This window comes from Sinocyclocheilus grahami, unplaced genomic scaffold (assembly GCF_001515645.1).
Source record: "Sinocyclocheilus grahami isolate Dianchi unplaced genomic scaffold, SAMN03320097.WGS_v1.1 scaffold366.1, whole genome shotgun sequence".
NCBI lineage: Eukaryota > Metazoa > Chordata > Actinopteri > Cypriniformes > Cyprinidae > Sinocyclocheilus > Sinocyclocheilus grahami.
In genome coordinates this window covers 207,973-226,070 of record NW_015505545.1, presented here as the reverse complement: position 1 = coordinate 226,070, position 18,098 = coordinate 207,973, and the positions used below count along the sequence as shown (strand labels likewise).

General features: G+C 35.3%; 1 protein-coding gene across 1 annotated transcript in view; it reads left to right on the top strand.

The window, feature by feature from the left end:
- LOC107549224 (probable assembly chaperone of rpl4) overlaps positions 1–11,535 on the top strand; it is an 84,168-nt gene extending 72,633 nt beyond the window's left edge. The window contains exon 11 of the mRNA XM_016230225.1: positions 11,053–11,535. Coding sequence (XP_016085711.1) covers positions 11,053–11,247 — 195 coding nt within the window. The 3' untranslated portion in view covers positions 11,248–11,535. The remainder of the gene's footprint in view (positions 1–11,052) is intronic.
- Positions 11,536–18,098: the final 6,563 nt, after the last annotated feature.

Sequence of the window (18,098 nt, the reverse complement as noted above, 5' to 3'; positions counted from 1 at the left end):
CATGTGTCTGTGTGCATGTGTGTGTGTGTGTGTGTGTGTGTGTGTGTGTGTGTGTGTGTGTGTGTGTGCGCGCGTGCGCGTGCGCGCGTGCGTGCGTGCGTGCGTGCGTGCGTGCGTGTGACATTGTGTCTAGAGGTGGGGTAGGAAGCATGCAAATGAAATTGTATTTTAACAGATTAATAGGCCTAACAGATATTAGTAGTATAACTTTACAAATGAAGAAAAAAAAGACAACAAATGTTATTAGCAACAATATTAATAATAACCATAATAATAATAATAATTTCAATAAGACTGGGAAAGGGTGGAGGACAATGAAGAGGGCAAGTAATAATAATATTAAGTTATAAATTAATACATATTTAATAATTATTGGGGTTGCCTCTCATCCCGCAGTGGCTACAACAACATACCATAACTTAATCCCCAGCCCATGTCATGCCACAATGGGAATGCTAGGGAAAGATGCTGCGGGGCAACAGGGCCCAAAGCCCCCCAAAACACCAGCCATCCCTGGCCACTACCTACATGCCCCATTTACCTTATATGTCTATTTTTGTATTTATGTTTTTAACGTGTAGATGTGTGTGTCTCAGCTAGTTTGTGATGCATTAAAAAAGTGAGACGTGTAGTGCAGCCCAGGCCAGGGACCCATCCCAAGGAGATGGCGGGGAGACACATGGTCTTGATCATCTAATTCATTGAAATAATCTGACTCAAGAATTTTGCTTTATAAATTCACCTTTAGTGTTTTATGTAAAAAGATAAGTCATATACTTTGGGAAGACATGAGATGAGCAACAATTACTACATTTTATTTATTTAATAATTAATTATTTCTCTCAAATTTGTCAGCATCAACAGTTTGCATGAAACATTTATTTAATAATTAATGTACACTACCAATCAAATGTTGAAATAATTTAATTTTTTTTAAATAAAAGAAAGAAATTCAGCAAGGATGCTTTACACTGGCTAGGATGCATGTACATTTTTACCGATATTCATGCAGTGGATTTCAGTGAGTTGGACTGTTTCTTCTTTAGTACTTAAATATTTTGTATTCTTCAGTATTTTCTCCTCCTTTTCATGTCACTTATTTATCTCCATCAGCTCATTCTTCCTCTCTTCATCCCTCAGTACGTCTCTTTTTATTCTTTATTACCTCCATTCCTAGTCCTGTATTGATCTGGACAGTATTGATTGAGCTTTGAGTGCATGACCATATTTTCAGCCATTAATAATCTTACATATAATGATTTATCATGCTTATGTTATGATGCATATATGCTCCAGCCTCTTGCTTCGTGAATAGACAGTCACACTCTATCGATCCTCGAGGGGAAATTGAAGAAAGAAAAATTCAGAAGGCATTTCATCAGCTTTTGTTCTGTGTGGCAATATAGACATTGTGCGTCACAATGTTACTGCAGCATTAGTGAAGCGTCTCGCTCAGCCATGGGTGCAAAATGACCAGTTTTGAGCATCTCATTGCTCTGTCTGTAACTTACCATGGCAGCTCTTGAAATCGCCTCTAGCAAAACACTCGAAAAGCACATTCACTTGAACACACACCTTGTGTGACCTCGAGGAACTAATATACATAGTTAAACAATTTGTTTGTTAATTTCTGTCTTCACGCTCTTTTCACATTCCAATTAAACAAATTATGTTTCAGGTCTGCTGTTTTCTTCCATTGTCTATCTGAGTTAATATAACATTTTCTGGAAGAGATGCAAGGGTGTTTTAGACTTGACCGGTGCAGATTTTCTCTGTGATTTGACAGTTTTATGTGTATTTGTATGTATTTCCACACATGTATTTTACTCAACCCTATGTTTATATATACAGCAGCTGTGTTGGTAGATGCTTTGTGTAATTTCATTGATTGCAGTAGATTTGAACACATCTGAACCCACAGCTGTCTTTCACACACTCCAGAGCGATAGAGAACAGGCGATGTGAATCATACATTTTTGATTGTATGTTTTAGCTCAAAACTAGCTATTGGGTACTCTCACATTGTTTACGGGTTTTACACTGCAGGGGTCAAATGTCAGGATAAAAATATTCTAGTGAGTGCCACGTTTAGTGCCTCTCTCTGTGTCTTTAACGGTCAGTGTGGTGGTGTGACACAGTGGGCAAAACCTCAGGACAAATACTCAGACACTTGAAGACATTCATTTTCAGTAAGGATTTGTTGGTAACACTTTAGTATAGGGACCAATTCTCACTAACTAGTTACTTGATAACATGCATATTACTAGCATATTGGCTGTTTATTAGTACTCATAAAGCACATATTCTGCATGACTGTATTCTAATCCTACCCAATACCTAAACTTAACAACTACCTTATTAACTATTAATAAGCAGTAATTAGGAGTTTACTGAGGCAAATGACATGGTTCAGTTCTCACTATTAACTATAAAATAAAGTGTGACCAATTTGACTGTTGAAAAATCAACCGTAGCGATGATCCTATTTTTCACTGATAACCGATAGATTACTGATATTTCGTCATATTTGTGACCCTGGACCACAAAACCAGTCATAAGGGTACATTTTTTTAAATTTAATTTTTGAAATGTATACATCATCTGAAAGCTGAAGCTGATAAATAAGCTTTCCATTGATGTATGATTTGTTAGGATATGACCCTATATACAACTATTTGAATATCTGGAATCTGAGATATAAATCAGAATATTGAGAAAATCGCCTTCAAAGTTGTCCGAATGAAGTTCTTAGCAACGCATATTACTAATCAAAAATTAGGTTTTGATATATTTATGGTAAACATATCTTCATCTTCACTTAATATCCTAATGATTTTTAGCTTAAAAGAAAAATTGATAAATATGACCCATACTATGTATTGTTGGCTATTGCTACTAATATACCCGTGTGACTTAAGACAGAGAAAAAACTAAAAATTTAATTAAAAACTGAAATCGCTTGTTTTAAAGGCTAGTAAAATAAAATGGATATTAATTTTAAAACTTCCAAAAGATTCCATTTAATAGTGGTATTAAATCCTTAGTGTTTTTAAAGATGGATTTTAAATGAGTATTAGATAATGGCAATGAAACATATTACAATTCAATATTGATCAATATATCACATTATCTGATACCAATCATTACAAAAATCTCTGATATTGACTGATAATATTTATGTATATAATAACTTTAGGGCAACCAGCAGTAGAAAAACTTAGTAGTACAAACAAGAATATCAACGTCCCTCAATCTAGTCACTGTCATTGTGAATAGAGCTGAAAATACAGTATGTGTAATGTATCATTGTCAGTGTGTTTTTCTCCAGCAGTCTGGACCTCTTCCATTCACTAGGTTCAATATCATTTTCATTTTCAAAAACCCTCCAGTCCATTTTAGTCTTTTATCTGTCAAGGTTTAGAAAGCAGGTGGAATTTTAAACCACCAGCAAACAAGGGTCAGCAAACAACAGCTGAGAAAAGATGTGCAAATCTTATTTATTTATATTCTGTATTGATTGCTGTGTTTTTTAGCATAGCAATTGTAGATGGTTTCTTTTCCTCAGGTTTAAACATTGTGTAATCATCAAAGCCCATGTGCTTAGACAAATTGAGCTGTGGTGAGCATGTGGGGAACTCAAGTTCGAATACGGCTTGCGACATTTCAAAATCCCATACTCTCTTATCGCTTCCTGTAATTATACAAATAATATATGTGTATAATTACACATATTATGTGTAATTATAAATGGAAAAAGTGTAATTATAAATGGAAAAAGTGCACAAAAATAATAAAAATCTCTAGTATGTTGTACTGCATTATGGTGTTAACTTTTATGAAGACTGAAATTTCTCATGCAATCTCAAAAACTCTTTGTTATAGGGTGTGCAATATTTGAGTTCACAGTGACTTTTAGATAGGGGTGGGCGATATGGCAAAAATATATCACAATTGTTTTTTTTAGAAATTTCACGATTTTATCATTATTCTTTATGTTGGTTTTACTATTTTGCAAGTTGTTTGAGCATTACAGCCAAACTAATTTCCTTATTATAAAGACAAAGCCTTTCAAGGTAACAAAATATAAAAAATGAATGGTGAATATTTAGGCCAAAGTGGGCGAAGATAAAAATCTTTGTCATTATTTTATCTGTTATTAAAAAATTAGAAGAAAGATACACATTACAAATACACATAATATACAAATAAAACAAAAACTGATTTATTTTCAAGTACAATAGTTGTATTTAGCAGGAGTATTCAAGAAATTGAATGAACAAATGTAAAAATAAAACACTATATATATTGATTCCTATTAAAGCAACTGTATTAACATTTTTCGGTCAAGAGTAGTGAGTGATTTTTTTCTCTTTGTGTTTTTGGTGTTTTATTAACATTAAAGGAATAATTCACCCAAAAATAAAAATAATGTTTTATTTTTATACCATCATTTACTCACTTCTTTCTTCTGCTGAAAATAAATGCTGGAAAACCAAACAGTTGCTGGTCCACAGCGACTTCCATAGTATTTTTTCCCCAACAAATTCAATGTGGACCAGCAACTGTTTTGTTACCCACATTCTTCAAAATATCTTCTTTTGTGTTCAGCACAAGAAATAAATTAATACAGGTTTGGGCCAACATGTGAGTGAGTAAATAATGACAGAAATTAAATTTTAAGGTGAACTATGCCTTTAATGACAGTCGGCAGCATGTTTAGTACCGTCTCTTTAAGACCTGCACGCATATAATATACAGGCACGCATCCGTTTTCTCTCAGCTGTTAACTTTCATTTTATACATAACCAACTGAGCCTATCCATAAACCTTGTGTGCTTTGACAGTATTAGCGCTAAAGATAAATTAGTTCAGTGATCAGGCGCTGTTTAACAGGTTTTTTAGTGCGCGGTGTACATTTAGTGTACGTTTAGTGTACAGAAAAAGCGCACGTCAGAACAGCAAATGAATGAAACGTTTAACCAGTAAGGCTTTAAAGCAGATGCAAATAATGTACTTTTGTGGTTGCGAATAAGTGCAGTGTCCCGTGAGAGTAACTCTACCGCTGAGTTAACACTGATGTGAATGTATTTGGCATTGTACACTATATTGAGACGGAGGCGCCAGAACTGCAGCTGATAGAATGTGCACTGTAGCACGATACTAGCCTACGATATTTCTTCAAAAGCAGATCGTGGTGACATTTTTATCGTCATATCGCACACCCCTACTATTAGAGTAGACTGATGCTTTATAAATGTACTCTATAGAGAACCCTTCCAGTCTGTTTGCTTGTATCTCTGCGCTCCCAGTTGAGTGAGAGCTGCAGAGCATCTTTTGTTGAGTGCATTATGTTTGTTTGTTCTTTTAGCTCAGGTCTGTAGTTTGATGTATTAAGAGCCATTCTCATCTCTTGAGATATAGAAAGGTGCTATCACTGTGCTCTTAGAGAAATCACTTCTGCTAGACACGAGCACATACAGGATTGGAGTCACTTATTCGTTTATAGAATCATACTAAAACTATATTCTATATTCTTTTGTTATTTGCCTCTGTCTCTGCCCTGATACCTTTTGGGACTTGATGCACAGAAGTGTTTGAAAGCTAAACATTTTTTGTGATTTAGAATAATAATAATAATAATACAATAATATTCTTGTAAACGTGTCTTTATTTTTTCTTTAACTGCACATTATCATTTGAGTATTGTCAGCAAGATTAGAATTTCAGTAACTGCTCGGATGGATCCCATGAGTCTGTTCACTAAAATCAATTTCATTCTGTGACTCTTTCTGCAAGTTACATTTGTTTCTTTTTGTGATTAAGGAATTAATCACTGAATCATTTACTCATGATTCAGATCAATGTTCATTCATCAAAAAGGTGTCTTATTAGAGGTCGAACCAAGAAATGAAATAGTCCTTCACAGCCCATACTCAAATGCTATTTGAAATGTCTGACTCATTCTATTGAATTGGTTTGTTCAGATGAGTCATGTTAATAAACACTAAACAAAATAAAATCCTGCAAAGTCACAACTCAGGTAAAATTTATTTTGCAGTCACACTGTATTTTAGCTGTGCAGGAGGCAAAGAGGAAAGGAAAGAGTGTGTGTGTGTGTGTGTGTGTGTGTGTAACCTGTGCGGATATAAATGACTATCTGTCAGCTGGACAGTAAGGTCAGTTGTGGATCAGAAGTCGGTCCAGCCCAGCAGTTCATCACAGAAGAGAGGCACAGAACAAGAGTGAGAGATATGGCCTGAAGAGTGTGATTTAAGGACAGTGGGAGGAGTCCTTGATGGTAATCTGAATGATGAAAGAAGGCAGATAAAGAGGGAAGGACAGGCACGAACACAATCACATTCATTGCTTTCAACATACAAATGCACACTATGCCTGACACACACACTCTTGGACCAGGGAACTTCTGCTTTGTATTTGGAAGTAGAGAAGTCATACTTAGATACTTAGATGCTAGTCTGATTGTATGTTTTTGTAACATTCTAAGATTATTTTTATCTAAATAAAACCTTATGTTTATAAAATACACATTTAAATATTGTAAAATATCTCTGCAGTCTTACCTAGGTTTAAAAATGGATGGATGTACATACAAAAAAAGTAGTGTGTATATATGCACACATGTTTTTGTGTATAATTTACTTAATGAATAATTCTAGATCCAAGCGAAAGAAAATATTTCTATAACAATATAAAGATGATAATAAACCTCATCTAGATAGCCAATTAAATGTATTTCAGTTTTTTTGTTCCCTGAATTGTGAGAATCAAATAATTTCTAAGGAAAATAACAACCTTTAAAAAATGCACTAAGCATCTAATCCTTAATCATTTAAATGTAAATACGATAACATGTGAGGGTTTGGTGGTTTAGGATTACGGTCTCAAAATCATTAGCTCTATTGAATATCCACACCACAGAGAAACAGATGTGTTTGTGTATGGGTATGTGGTTTGTCTTCAGTCGCAAAAGTGTGTGTGAAATAAATTTTTGTGCTTGTTCCCAAGTGATTATGATGGCCATAGCAGAAGATCGCAGACTCTTTTCCGCTTGTACATACACACACACACACACACACACACACCCCATCACCACCTCCAGCCAATTTTCTTCAGCAATGACCTTCTTCCCCCAGACAGAACTCCTCTGCAAAGCTGCCATTTCAAAACATACAAATACATCAGTGGAGAAGGTAGAAGTCTTGGATAAAGGAGGGATTGCTTGCAAAAAGTGGAAGATAGTATTCAGCAGTAGCTTCCTCCAGGAGGAACATTTCCGCTGTGTTCATGTTTGAGAGCTTATTAGAGGATGTGAAGATGAGGAGATTGAGTGGGTGATGGGTGAACTGTGGGTTTGTGGAAGGTGTTTTTGACACTGTGTGTGTGTATCAGTGGCTGATGGAGTGTAACTCTTATCGGGACTGGAGATCGGGTCTCAGTAATTACAGGGTGGAACTCCAGATGGTGGCTGTTGCTGAGGTAACACATTAGCTGGAGCGCTGTCCTCCTCTAGACTGATTAAAATAAACACAAGTCAGATCTGTGAATCCAAATCACAGGAGCTGTGGCACAAGTGTTTCTCAATTCGTTTATTTATTTTGCAGAAGGGGTGGGTGGAGAGGTACAGGGTCATTCTCTTTATGCAGTGCTTTTTCTATCCCTGTGGAAAGTCATCTCGGTGTATTGCTCCCAGGAGGATTATGTGTTAAGTTTAGAGATATAATTATCATTTTCCTATCAGAGGAGACAGGTCTTCCCATGTGTGCAGATACTGTATGTCACCTTACTTAATGAAATTCTGTCAAAAGATCTTGATTGAGGTCTGTTTTTTAAATCCTTTCTTGCATTTTCCACAAAATCTGTCTATCTGTTGTTCCATCCATTCATCTATCATTCTATCTGTTGTTCTATTTAGCTATCTATCTATTGTTTCATCCATCCATCATTCTGTCATGCCATCTATTTACTGAATGTGCTGTCTGTCTGTCGTTCTATCTGTCATTCTATCATTCTGTCGTGCATATTTGCACTGCATTTATTTGATTATATACAATTTAATGCACTGCAGTTATTTTTTTTATGAATGATTGGTTCTTGAGCTCCATCACTCAAGCACTCACAAATTTTAGTCACTTTTTAGGTGACTAATGCGAGTGAACTAATGAATACGCTTAAAATACAATTTAAAATGTTCTTCTTTATTATAATACTTCATGTAAGAGCTTAAAATTGCCTGTGCCGATTTCTGATTCGTAAATTGTGTGTTTTTATTCTCCGAATCAGGCATGTTACATTTACGTAGAAATGTTGGTCCTTTTGGTACAAATTGATCTATTAATTTGAGTGCTGAACCTGGAATTAAATGTACAGTAACGTTTGCAATGACCATCCGATGTAGCTATCCACTCCAGTTATGCATTAACCAGTATATAACAAATCATTCAAAAGACATTCAAATGTTCTGGTCCTGTGAGCCAGTGTGAGTTTAACGTTTAAGCGTTGCTTTATCATCACAATTAACCTTGATATCCGGCAGCGAAAAGGCCCTACAGTACATGGACACACACACCAACATTGTGTTAAAATGCCCTCATGGGTCTAACTAAACCTGTGTGGCCAACGGTTTTAATGTTTGTGTGTGTGTGAAGGTCAGATCTGTAGAGCAGGTAGGAGTTTCAGACTCTCCTGAGGTCTTATGATCGGTCCGTAAATGAGATCCCACGAGGCTCAGAGAGCACTGTCGCCACTCGCTGTTGCTTAGCGACCGTTCCCACGGCTCTGAGGGTGATATAAGGGAGCAACGGGCTGCCCACTGACAGTATGTGTGTGTGAGATGACCTGGTTAGTCTGCGAGTGTGAAGGACTCTGTGGTTTCGCTCCTGAGGGAGTTAAATAAGGTTCTGTGGTGCTAAAACTCATTAAATAAAAAGAAGGAAAGAGAGGAAAGAACAGTGAAGGAGAGGTTGATAAGTTGTGGGGTCACTTTCTCCAGCTTTTTAAATGACTTCTCTTGCAAGTATTAATAAGAAATGTGCTTTCTTAATTAAAGTCTGGTTGTTAGAGTAGCGTCTGCATGATTACAGTTCACTGAAGAGAGGGCTGTACCCCAAACGCACTGCTAATACTTCATAAGGAGTGACCTTTAGAAAAAATAGTGTGCATTAGTCATTCTCACATGACGCTTTCTGAAGTTGAGGAAGTTTGTACGCTCTCTGCATGGCTTTTTGACGAGGTGCAAGTCTGTCTGACGCCTGTGCTCTTTTTAGCTTTGCCATCATTAGCCGCATTTATATCACATTAAGACTGTTTCGTATTCATGTCTAGTTTCCGTCAGTCTTTGAGTACTCACTCAAGTAATTCTTTACAAATTTTCATAATTTTTACATTGAAATGAACTCTCAATTGATACATTGTTACTATTAATACAGTAGCATGTAGATTACTTTTTATTTTATTTATTCCGATTATTTATCTTTCTGTACTACTAGTAATAAGTAATCGCATGCATTCTATAGAAAATCCAGTCTTCTTTAATTAATATGCTGCTTTTGTGGAAGGTGAAATTTGAACCAATTCTTTTAACTGTGAGTTTTTCAAATAATAATACACAATGTGCATACAGTTCAATCTTTCAGTACTAAAGTAATATTTTAGGAATTTTCATAATTGTTTTTCTTTAAAATTAAATATCCGTTGATAAATTGATACAGTAAAATGCATGTGGATGACTTCAAAAAATGTGTGCATAGCTAACTTTTTAATTTTAGAACTTATTTATTTTAATTATTATTATTATTATTATTACCATATATCTTTCTGTACCTTGTACTGGTCATGATTTGCATTAACAAATCACTTCACACAGTGTGCATAACCAACGTGATCTCATGAGAATTTGTATGTATTTTACGCAAAACGTGGTTCTACAAAATGTACATTTACTTACGTTTTCACAGGCACTAAAACGCACGATACTGACGTATTTACAGTATTTTAACGTACAATACTGACGTATTGACGACACCTAAAATGTAAACTTTACAGACTTATTAATCCTTAATTAATTAATTATGATCCTTAAATAAATTCTTATGAATATTGAAATCGCAGCATTTAGGCCCTGTGTCCACCAAAGCGTTTTTCCCCGCGGCTTGCGTATTTTTTTCAGTTGTTCTCAATGGGAGCACCGCGTTTTTTAAAACACCAGGAGCGTGCCGAGCGCTGAGCGTTTGGGCATTTTTTTTTATTTTTTTTACACCAATTATGGTGTAATTTTAAGTGTTTCTTGTTGACATATTATTTAATGCATTATCACATTGTTTGCTGTGAATGCAGTCTTTATTTGGAGATTTTTTTTCCCCAGCTCTCATTATGTTGAGCTTCTTCATTTTACATCAGCTTGCATGTATTTGTGCTGAAATTAACTGACTTTTTGCACTGAAACTGTAAAACATTCTGACATTAATTGTACTGATTCCCCTGCTGAAACAGGATGAAATCCCCAGCCAGCGTTCTTATATTAAGCAAAGGGAGAAAGTGTGGGGCAATATATTGTTTTGCAGTCACATCGAGAATTGCTTTTTTATCATGTTCTTTCAGGGTATATTTTACAGTGATAAGAGTTGAGACAGTGGGGGGATTGAATTCTCTTCCTCTCCTGGCAAGCACTCAGTCACTGGCTGAACAGTTTCCCACTGATGCAGAACTCGCTTCGTTTGTGCTTGGAAAGGAGTCACTAATTTGTGGAATTTGCCAGCTGACTTCGCTGGCACTGGACCTTCTCGAAGAAAGACGGAGGGAGAGAACGAGAGATGAAAGTCCTTGAAAGATGGAGAAAAGAGGAGTTAGATAAGAGAAATATATAGGAGAAGAGAGTTTTGATTTAGTGGCAACTTGTTCGCACTGCAAAACATGCCAAGCCTGCAGTTAAAGTTGAGATTTCTCTTTACTCTCTGAACAAACACTGCCACTATTCCTCTGATAATAATCATAAGATCTGTGTTTTTTTTCTCACTCTCTTTCTCTAATCTGCAGCTCTATGTGAAGCTGCGCTGTGAGGACGCACCCATGTTTGAGCATACGGAGCAGCTGTTAGCAGAGCTGGGTGGTGAAGAGCATGGGGCTGATGATGATGATGATGATGATGATGAAGCTGGACCATCTGTAGACAATATTGAGGATGATTTTATTCAAAGCAGTGATGAAGAAGATGATGCCATGGATCACTGACTCAACGTTTTTCACTTGTTTGTTCTAATTGTCGTCCAATCAGAATATTAAACTGAAAGCAGATGGCTGATCTTCAGTTTCCTTCATCTTCTGTCTCTCTACCAGTTACTTTTCTTCTCCCCTTCTATTCCAGTTTGATATGTCTGACTAAAGCTGGGATGTATTTTCTGTTTGCCTTGTTTTTTTGCATGCTGAGACTGCGAACCATCAGGACATCTGTCACACTGATCTGGACACTGATCAAGATGGTGTTTCATTTATTTTTTACTGTTTTATAAATGTTACAAAGCGCTAACAGTATCAGAATAAAAATAATTCAAAGTAAAGGCATTTCTAATTCCATTAAAAATATATATCCATATAACATTTTTCATATTTTTATTTTCTTTTTTCGATTTTTGTTTGTTTTGCTTTGTTTTAACGTATGTTATATGGAATGAGAAATGCATTGAGGAACTGAAGTTTGATATAAAAACAAACAGCTAAATGCCAATACATGTTTATATTTCCTTGAAATGATGATGATAATGGTGTGAAAACATGGTCTCATTATGACTTTAGCTCTTGTGTGAATATAAGAAGTCAATATCCAGAATCTGCACAATGAACCCACTAGCTGGAAGACATTTCGTCTCTCAACATACTTGAGTGTTTGTTAATGTCATTCCCTTGATGAGGAACTTAAGGATCATTTTGGTTATGAATGTGCAAAAATAGTTTAGTTTATCCTGATGCAGACCCCAGAAATGTGACATTATAATGCCACTATCACAAAACATTATGATAATGAGCCTTGATGTTTGTTTGTTTTGTATTTTCCGATGGTCTCTGTCTCTCAGTCTTCACAGAGAACCGTTTTTATGAACTGCTTAATTTTTTCCCATCAAATATTTCAGAGACACTAGAACAAGCCTCCTGAGTTCAAACGAGACATTTGGTTTCATTTTGTGAATCCAAAGCAAATCTCATAATCCGATCATATGAGGCCTGTCGGTTCCCAGCCCTAATGAAGATTCTCAAGTTTTAATTAAGCTTATGGAGTTTTAGCTTCTGGGAGATGGAGAGTCTGGATGAAATATAGTCATATTTTGACTAAACCTTTTTCTTTTTCTTTTTTTGGAACAACGTTTCATGTGGCCATAAAACCAGTATAACCCCTTTTACACTACAGTTCAAACATTTTGGGTCAGTAGGATTTTTTTTTTTAAGACACCTCTTATGCCTTCCAAGACTGCAATATATTTGATGAAGAACACTGTAAAAACAGTAATATTGTGAAATAATATTACGATTAAAAAAATAAATTATATTTGAATATATTTTTCAGCAACCATTACTCATTTACATTTACATTTATGCATTTAGCAGACGCTTTTATCCAAAGCGACTTACAGTGCATTCAGGCTATACATTTTTTTTTACCAGTATGTATACTGCAGTCTTCAGTGTCACATGATCCTTCAGAAATCATTATAATATGCTAATTTGCTGCTCAAGAAACATTTATTATTATTACTATCAATGTTGAAAACAGTTATAGATTTGATTGAAATACATTTTTTTGTTACAGTTATTTTAAGACATCCTTATTGAATAAAAGAATTAAAAAAAAAATCTTATTGACTCTAAACAGTCTACATAACAGTGTATAGTAGTTTATTACACGAATGAAAATTGTGTATGTCTAGAGACATTATACAGTGTTTGTACTTTATATTGCACTTTGTACGGTTGCTTTACAGTCTTGCAAGGCCATTGGGATTGTGAACACCTTAAAAAGGCCTTTTGATGGACATTTTACACAGACAGAGCATGTTTTATTAATTCACTGGAAACAGCGACAAGAAGGGAAATGACAGAAAGCAGAGCACAACTGTATGAATGAGAAACATTTATGCTAAAGCATGTCAAGGTTGAGATATCATATGTGTACTGATAATTCAGTGATATGTTTAATAATTCCTGAAAGTCAAATTAGTGTGCTGGCTGCAAAATGGATGAAACCTCTTTTATGCTTTGCTCTTACACAGTGAAGGCTGTTATGGGAAGCTCCCTTACAGAAAATCACCAGAAAACAACAGCCAAACGGAAAGATCGATGATAAATGGGTCACCTGAATAGCAGGTCTAACTTGCAGTAGATGTCACAGTGTCTGCACATGTCAGGTCAGTCTCTATGATACATTTAGAGCCAACTTTCCTCCTGAGGGTCAAGATTACTCCTTGTACTTTTCTGATTTCAAGTATAAAGGCTAGTTATCCAATTACCCTCAGGATTTGGCAATACAAAGCTTACATATCAAAGGACTTGTTACTTTTTCATCATGACACTGTATGTAATGAAAATCTAACATACAGTGACATGCGAAAGTTTGGGAACCCCTTGCAGAATCTGTGAAAATGTGAATAATTTTAACAAAATAAGAGAGATCATTCAAAATGCATGTTATTTTTTATTTAGTACTGTCCTGAGTAAGATATTTTACATAAAAGATGTTTAAAGTTAGTCCACAAGACAAAAAAATAGCTGAAATTATTAAAATAACCCCATTCAAAAGCTTGGGAACCCTTGGTGTGGTTACCTGGATGATCTACCACTGTTTTTTGTTTAGTGATGGTTGTTCATGAGTCCCTTGTTTGTTCTGAACAGTTAAACTGAGCACTGTTCCTCAGAAAAATCCTCTGTGTCCTGCAGATTCTTCAGGTTTCCAGCATCTTTTGCATATTTGAACCCTTTCCAGCAGTGACTGTATGATTTTGAGATCCATCTTTTCACACTGAGGACAATTAAGGAACTCAAACACAAATATTAAAAAAGGTTCAAACATTCACTGATGCTCCAGAAGGAAACACGATGCATTAAGAGCTTTTTAAGAATTAAGAAAACTTTTTGAATCTGAAGATCAAGGTAAATTGTACTTAATTTGTCTTCTGGGAAACATGCAAGTATCTTCTGTTGCTTCCGAAGGGCAGAACTAAATGGGGAAAAAATTATATTTCAGCAAAATAAGAAAAATTGGGACATCTTCATCCTGTTCAAAGTTTTCTCTTAAATGCATCTTGCAAAAGTTTTCTCTTAAATGTGGTAGATCATCCAGGTAACCACACACAGTATTAAGAACCAAGGGTTCCCAAACTTTTGAATAGGGTTATTTTAATTATTTCAGCTATTTTTTGTCTTGTGCACTAAATGTAAACATCTTTTATGTAAAATATCTTACTCAGGACAGTACTAAATAAAAAATAACATGCATTTTGAATGATCTCTCTTATTTTGTTAAAATTATTCACATTTTCACAGATTCTGCAAGGGGTTCCCAAACTTTCGCATGCCACTGTACTTGATTCAGACAAAACCAGCTGCTGTTTACACCTTTATATTCGGTTGCCATCACTAAACAAATTAATTCTCACTTTCCAGCAGCTTTCCTGTCAATTTGATGTTTTTTGAGAAAAATGTGATGGCAATATTGTGGGTAATATGTTCATCCATCCATCCCCTCATCCATCGAAGGGTCGATTTTACACTTGGGCTTTTAGAATAATGGAAAGGCACTTAAGATGGCAACACGCTTTCCACCAGAGAGAGCAGCACGAGGAAGAACATTGAGAACATGTTAAATTGTGTTATGAAATAGGGCTGTAGAGTAAACGTGTCAAGGGCAAGACGACTATTAAAATCTTTCATCTAACCTAAGGTTTAGTATCTGTTAGGCTCATTCTGAGGTAGAAGTTTTTACTCGTCTGGACAAAAATGTACTGTAATGTGGCTTCTTCCACAAATGCAGTACACTTTGGTGGCCTATGACTTTTATAAAAGCAGTAGAAAGACAAACACCATGCTTTTATTCTCTGATCTGTTAGATAGTATTATCTAACATAAAATTTACTTAGCATGAAAAGTAGCTAGTTTTAGAGGTTTTGGCCTCTTCTATATCATAGGATTTGACTTGACTATATCAAACAATTTAAACCAATATAAACGTATAACTAGGTATAAACCAAAATGTAGCCATGCACAACTGAGTGATTTAGGCTTTATTTAGGCTTAATTTTCAGCTGTGATAATACCCGTTCTAGCCTAGTTTTCACATATTAGGATTCAAGACAAGATTGCATATTCTGCTAACATGAAGGAATACAAAATATGACAATTTGTATATAATTTAGGTTGACAGTCATGATTTTTTGAAGGTTTACGGAGGGATGGTTCAACCAAAAATGAATTTTCATCCTTTTGTTTTAAACCTTATGACATTCAATAAACAAATAAACTAAATAAAATATTTTAAAGAATGTTGGTAATCAAACCATTTTTTGTTGACCAAAAACAGACTTTTTTCAAAATCATCTTTTGTTCGACAGAAGAAAGAAGTTCTCATAGAGTTTTGGAACAATATCAGGATGAATAAATGATTACACAATTTTAATTTTGGGGTGAACTTTCCCCTTTAGCACCATTTGTTGAAAAAAGAAAAAAAAAATCAGGCCCTATTTTGAATCATATTCGTGGAAAGTGCCATTTGTGGTTTTCCCCGTTACTCTTTACCATCACTACTGCCGCGGGTTATATGGAGGATTGAGTAGAAAGGCTGAAGCACATTAATAACAACTCCAATGACTAATGAGAGCTCGGCTGGAATAGAAGATATTTTTGGTTTTGTGTCAGAAACTCCTCTATGGCATACTGTATAGGGTTTACTGGCTGCACAGCCTAATACGCTAATTATCGTTTTTTCCCCTGGAACTAAATGAACATGCAGCTCATTTGTTAAAAGCAGAACTGCATTAAAGTACAAAAGTACTTGCTCCTCTAATACTCAATAATATACTGTACAGGTAATTAATGTTTTTGCCTTGAGGAATGGCTTGTGTAGATAAGGCTTTACTGTATGGACCTTAAAAATGTTATTCTTAGTGATGTCTTCTATGTTAAGTCAAAGCAGCTGATGTTGCCATCAGTTTTAATTGCAGACGTGCTCTATCAAAAACAGCAATAGCTTCGTCTTAGCTCCTGGAAGGCATGAGAATGGGATTGAAAAGAGAAAGCAAAAATCTAATTATTCAGTCAAATGAAAGTACTCTTATTAAGGCTCCTTAATAAGAGTACTTTCATTTGACTGAATAATTAGATTTTTGCTTTCTCTTTTCAATCCCATTCTCATGCCTTCCAGGAGCTAAGACGAAGCTATTGCTGTTTTTGATAGAGCACGTCTGCAATTAAAACTGATGGCAACATCAGCTGCTTTGACTTAACATAGAAGACATCACTAAGAATAACATTTTTAAGGTCCATACAGTAAAGCCTTATCTACACAAGCCATTCCTCAAGGCAAAAACATTAATTACCTGTACAGTATATTATTGAGTATTAGAGGAGCTTTAAGTACTTTTGTACTTTAATGCAGTTCTGCTTTTAACAAATGAGCTGCATGTTCATTTAGTTCCAGGGGAAAAAACGATAATTAGCGTATTAGGCTGTGCAGCCAGTAAACCCTATACAGTATGCCATAGAGGAGTTTCTGACACAAAACCAAAAATATCTTCTATTCCAGCCGAGCTCTCATTAGTCATTGGAGTTGTTATTAATGTGCTTCAGCCTTTCTACTCAATCCTCCATATAACCCGCGGCAGTAGTGATGGTAAAGAGTAACGGGGAAAACCACAAATGGCACTTTCCACGAATATGATTCAAAATAGGGCCTGATTTTTTTTTTCTTTTTTCAACAAATGGTGCTAAAGGGGAAAGTTCACCCCAAAATTAAAATTGTGTAATCATTTATTCATCCTGATATTGTTCCAAAACTCTATGAGAACTTCTTTCTTCTGTCGAACAAAAGATGATTTTGAAAAAAGTCTGTTTTTGGTCAACAAAAAATGGTTTGATTACCAACATTCTTTAAAATATTTTATTTAGTTTATTTGTTTATTGAATGTCATAAGGTTTAAAACAAAAGGATGAAAATTCATTTTTGGTTGAACCATCCCTCCGTAAACCTTCAAAAAATCATGACTGTCAACCTAAATTATATACAAATTGTCATATTTTGTATTCCTTCATGTTAGCAGAATATGCAATCTTGTCTTGAATCCTAATATGTGAAAACTAGGCTAGAACGGGTATTATCACAGCTGAAAATTAAGCCTAAATAAAGCCTAAATCACTCAGTTGTGCATGGCTACATTTTGGTTTATACCTAGTTATACGTTTATATTGGTTTAAATTGTTTGATATAGTCAAGTCAAATCCTATGATATAGAAGAGGCCAAAACCTCTAAAACTAGCTACTTTTCATGCTAAGTAAATTTTATGTTAGATAATACTATCTAACAGATCAGAGAATAAAAGCATGGTGTTTGTCTTTCTACTGCTTTTATAAAAGTCATAGGCCACCAAAGTGTACTGCATTTGTGGAAGAAGCCACATTACAGTACATTTTTGTCCAGACGAGTAAAAACTTCTACCTCAGAATGAGCCTAACAGATACTAAACCTTAGGTTAGATGAAAGATTTTAATAGTCGTCTTGCCCTTGACACGTTTACTCTACAGCCCTATTTCATAACACAATTTAACATGTTCTCAATGTTCTTCCTCGTGCTGCTCTCTCTGGTGGAAAGCGTGTTGCCATCTTAAGTGCCTTTCCATTATTCTAAAAGCCCAAGTGTAAAATCGACCCTTCGATGGATGAGGGGATGGATGGATGAACATATTACCCACAATATTGCCATCACATTTTTCTCAAAAAACATCAAATTGACAGGAAAGCTGCTGGAAAGTGAGAATTAATTTGTTTAGTGATGACAACTGAATATAAAGGTGTAAACAGCAGCTGGTTTTGTCTGAATCAAGT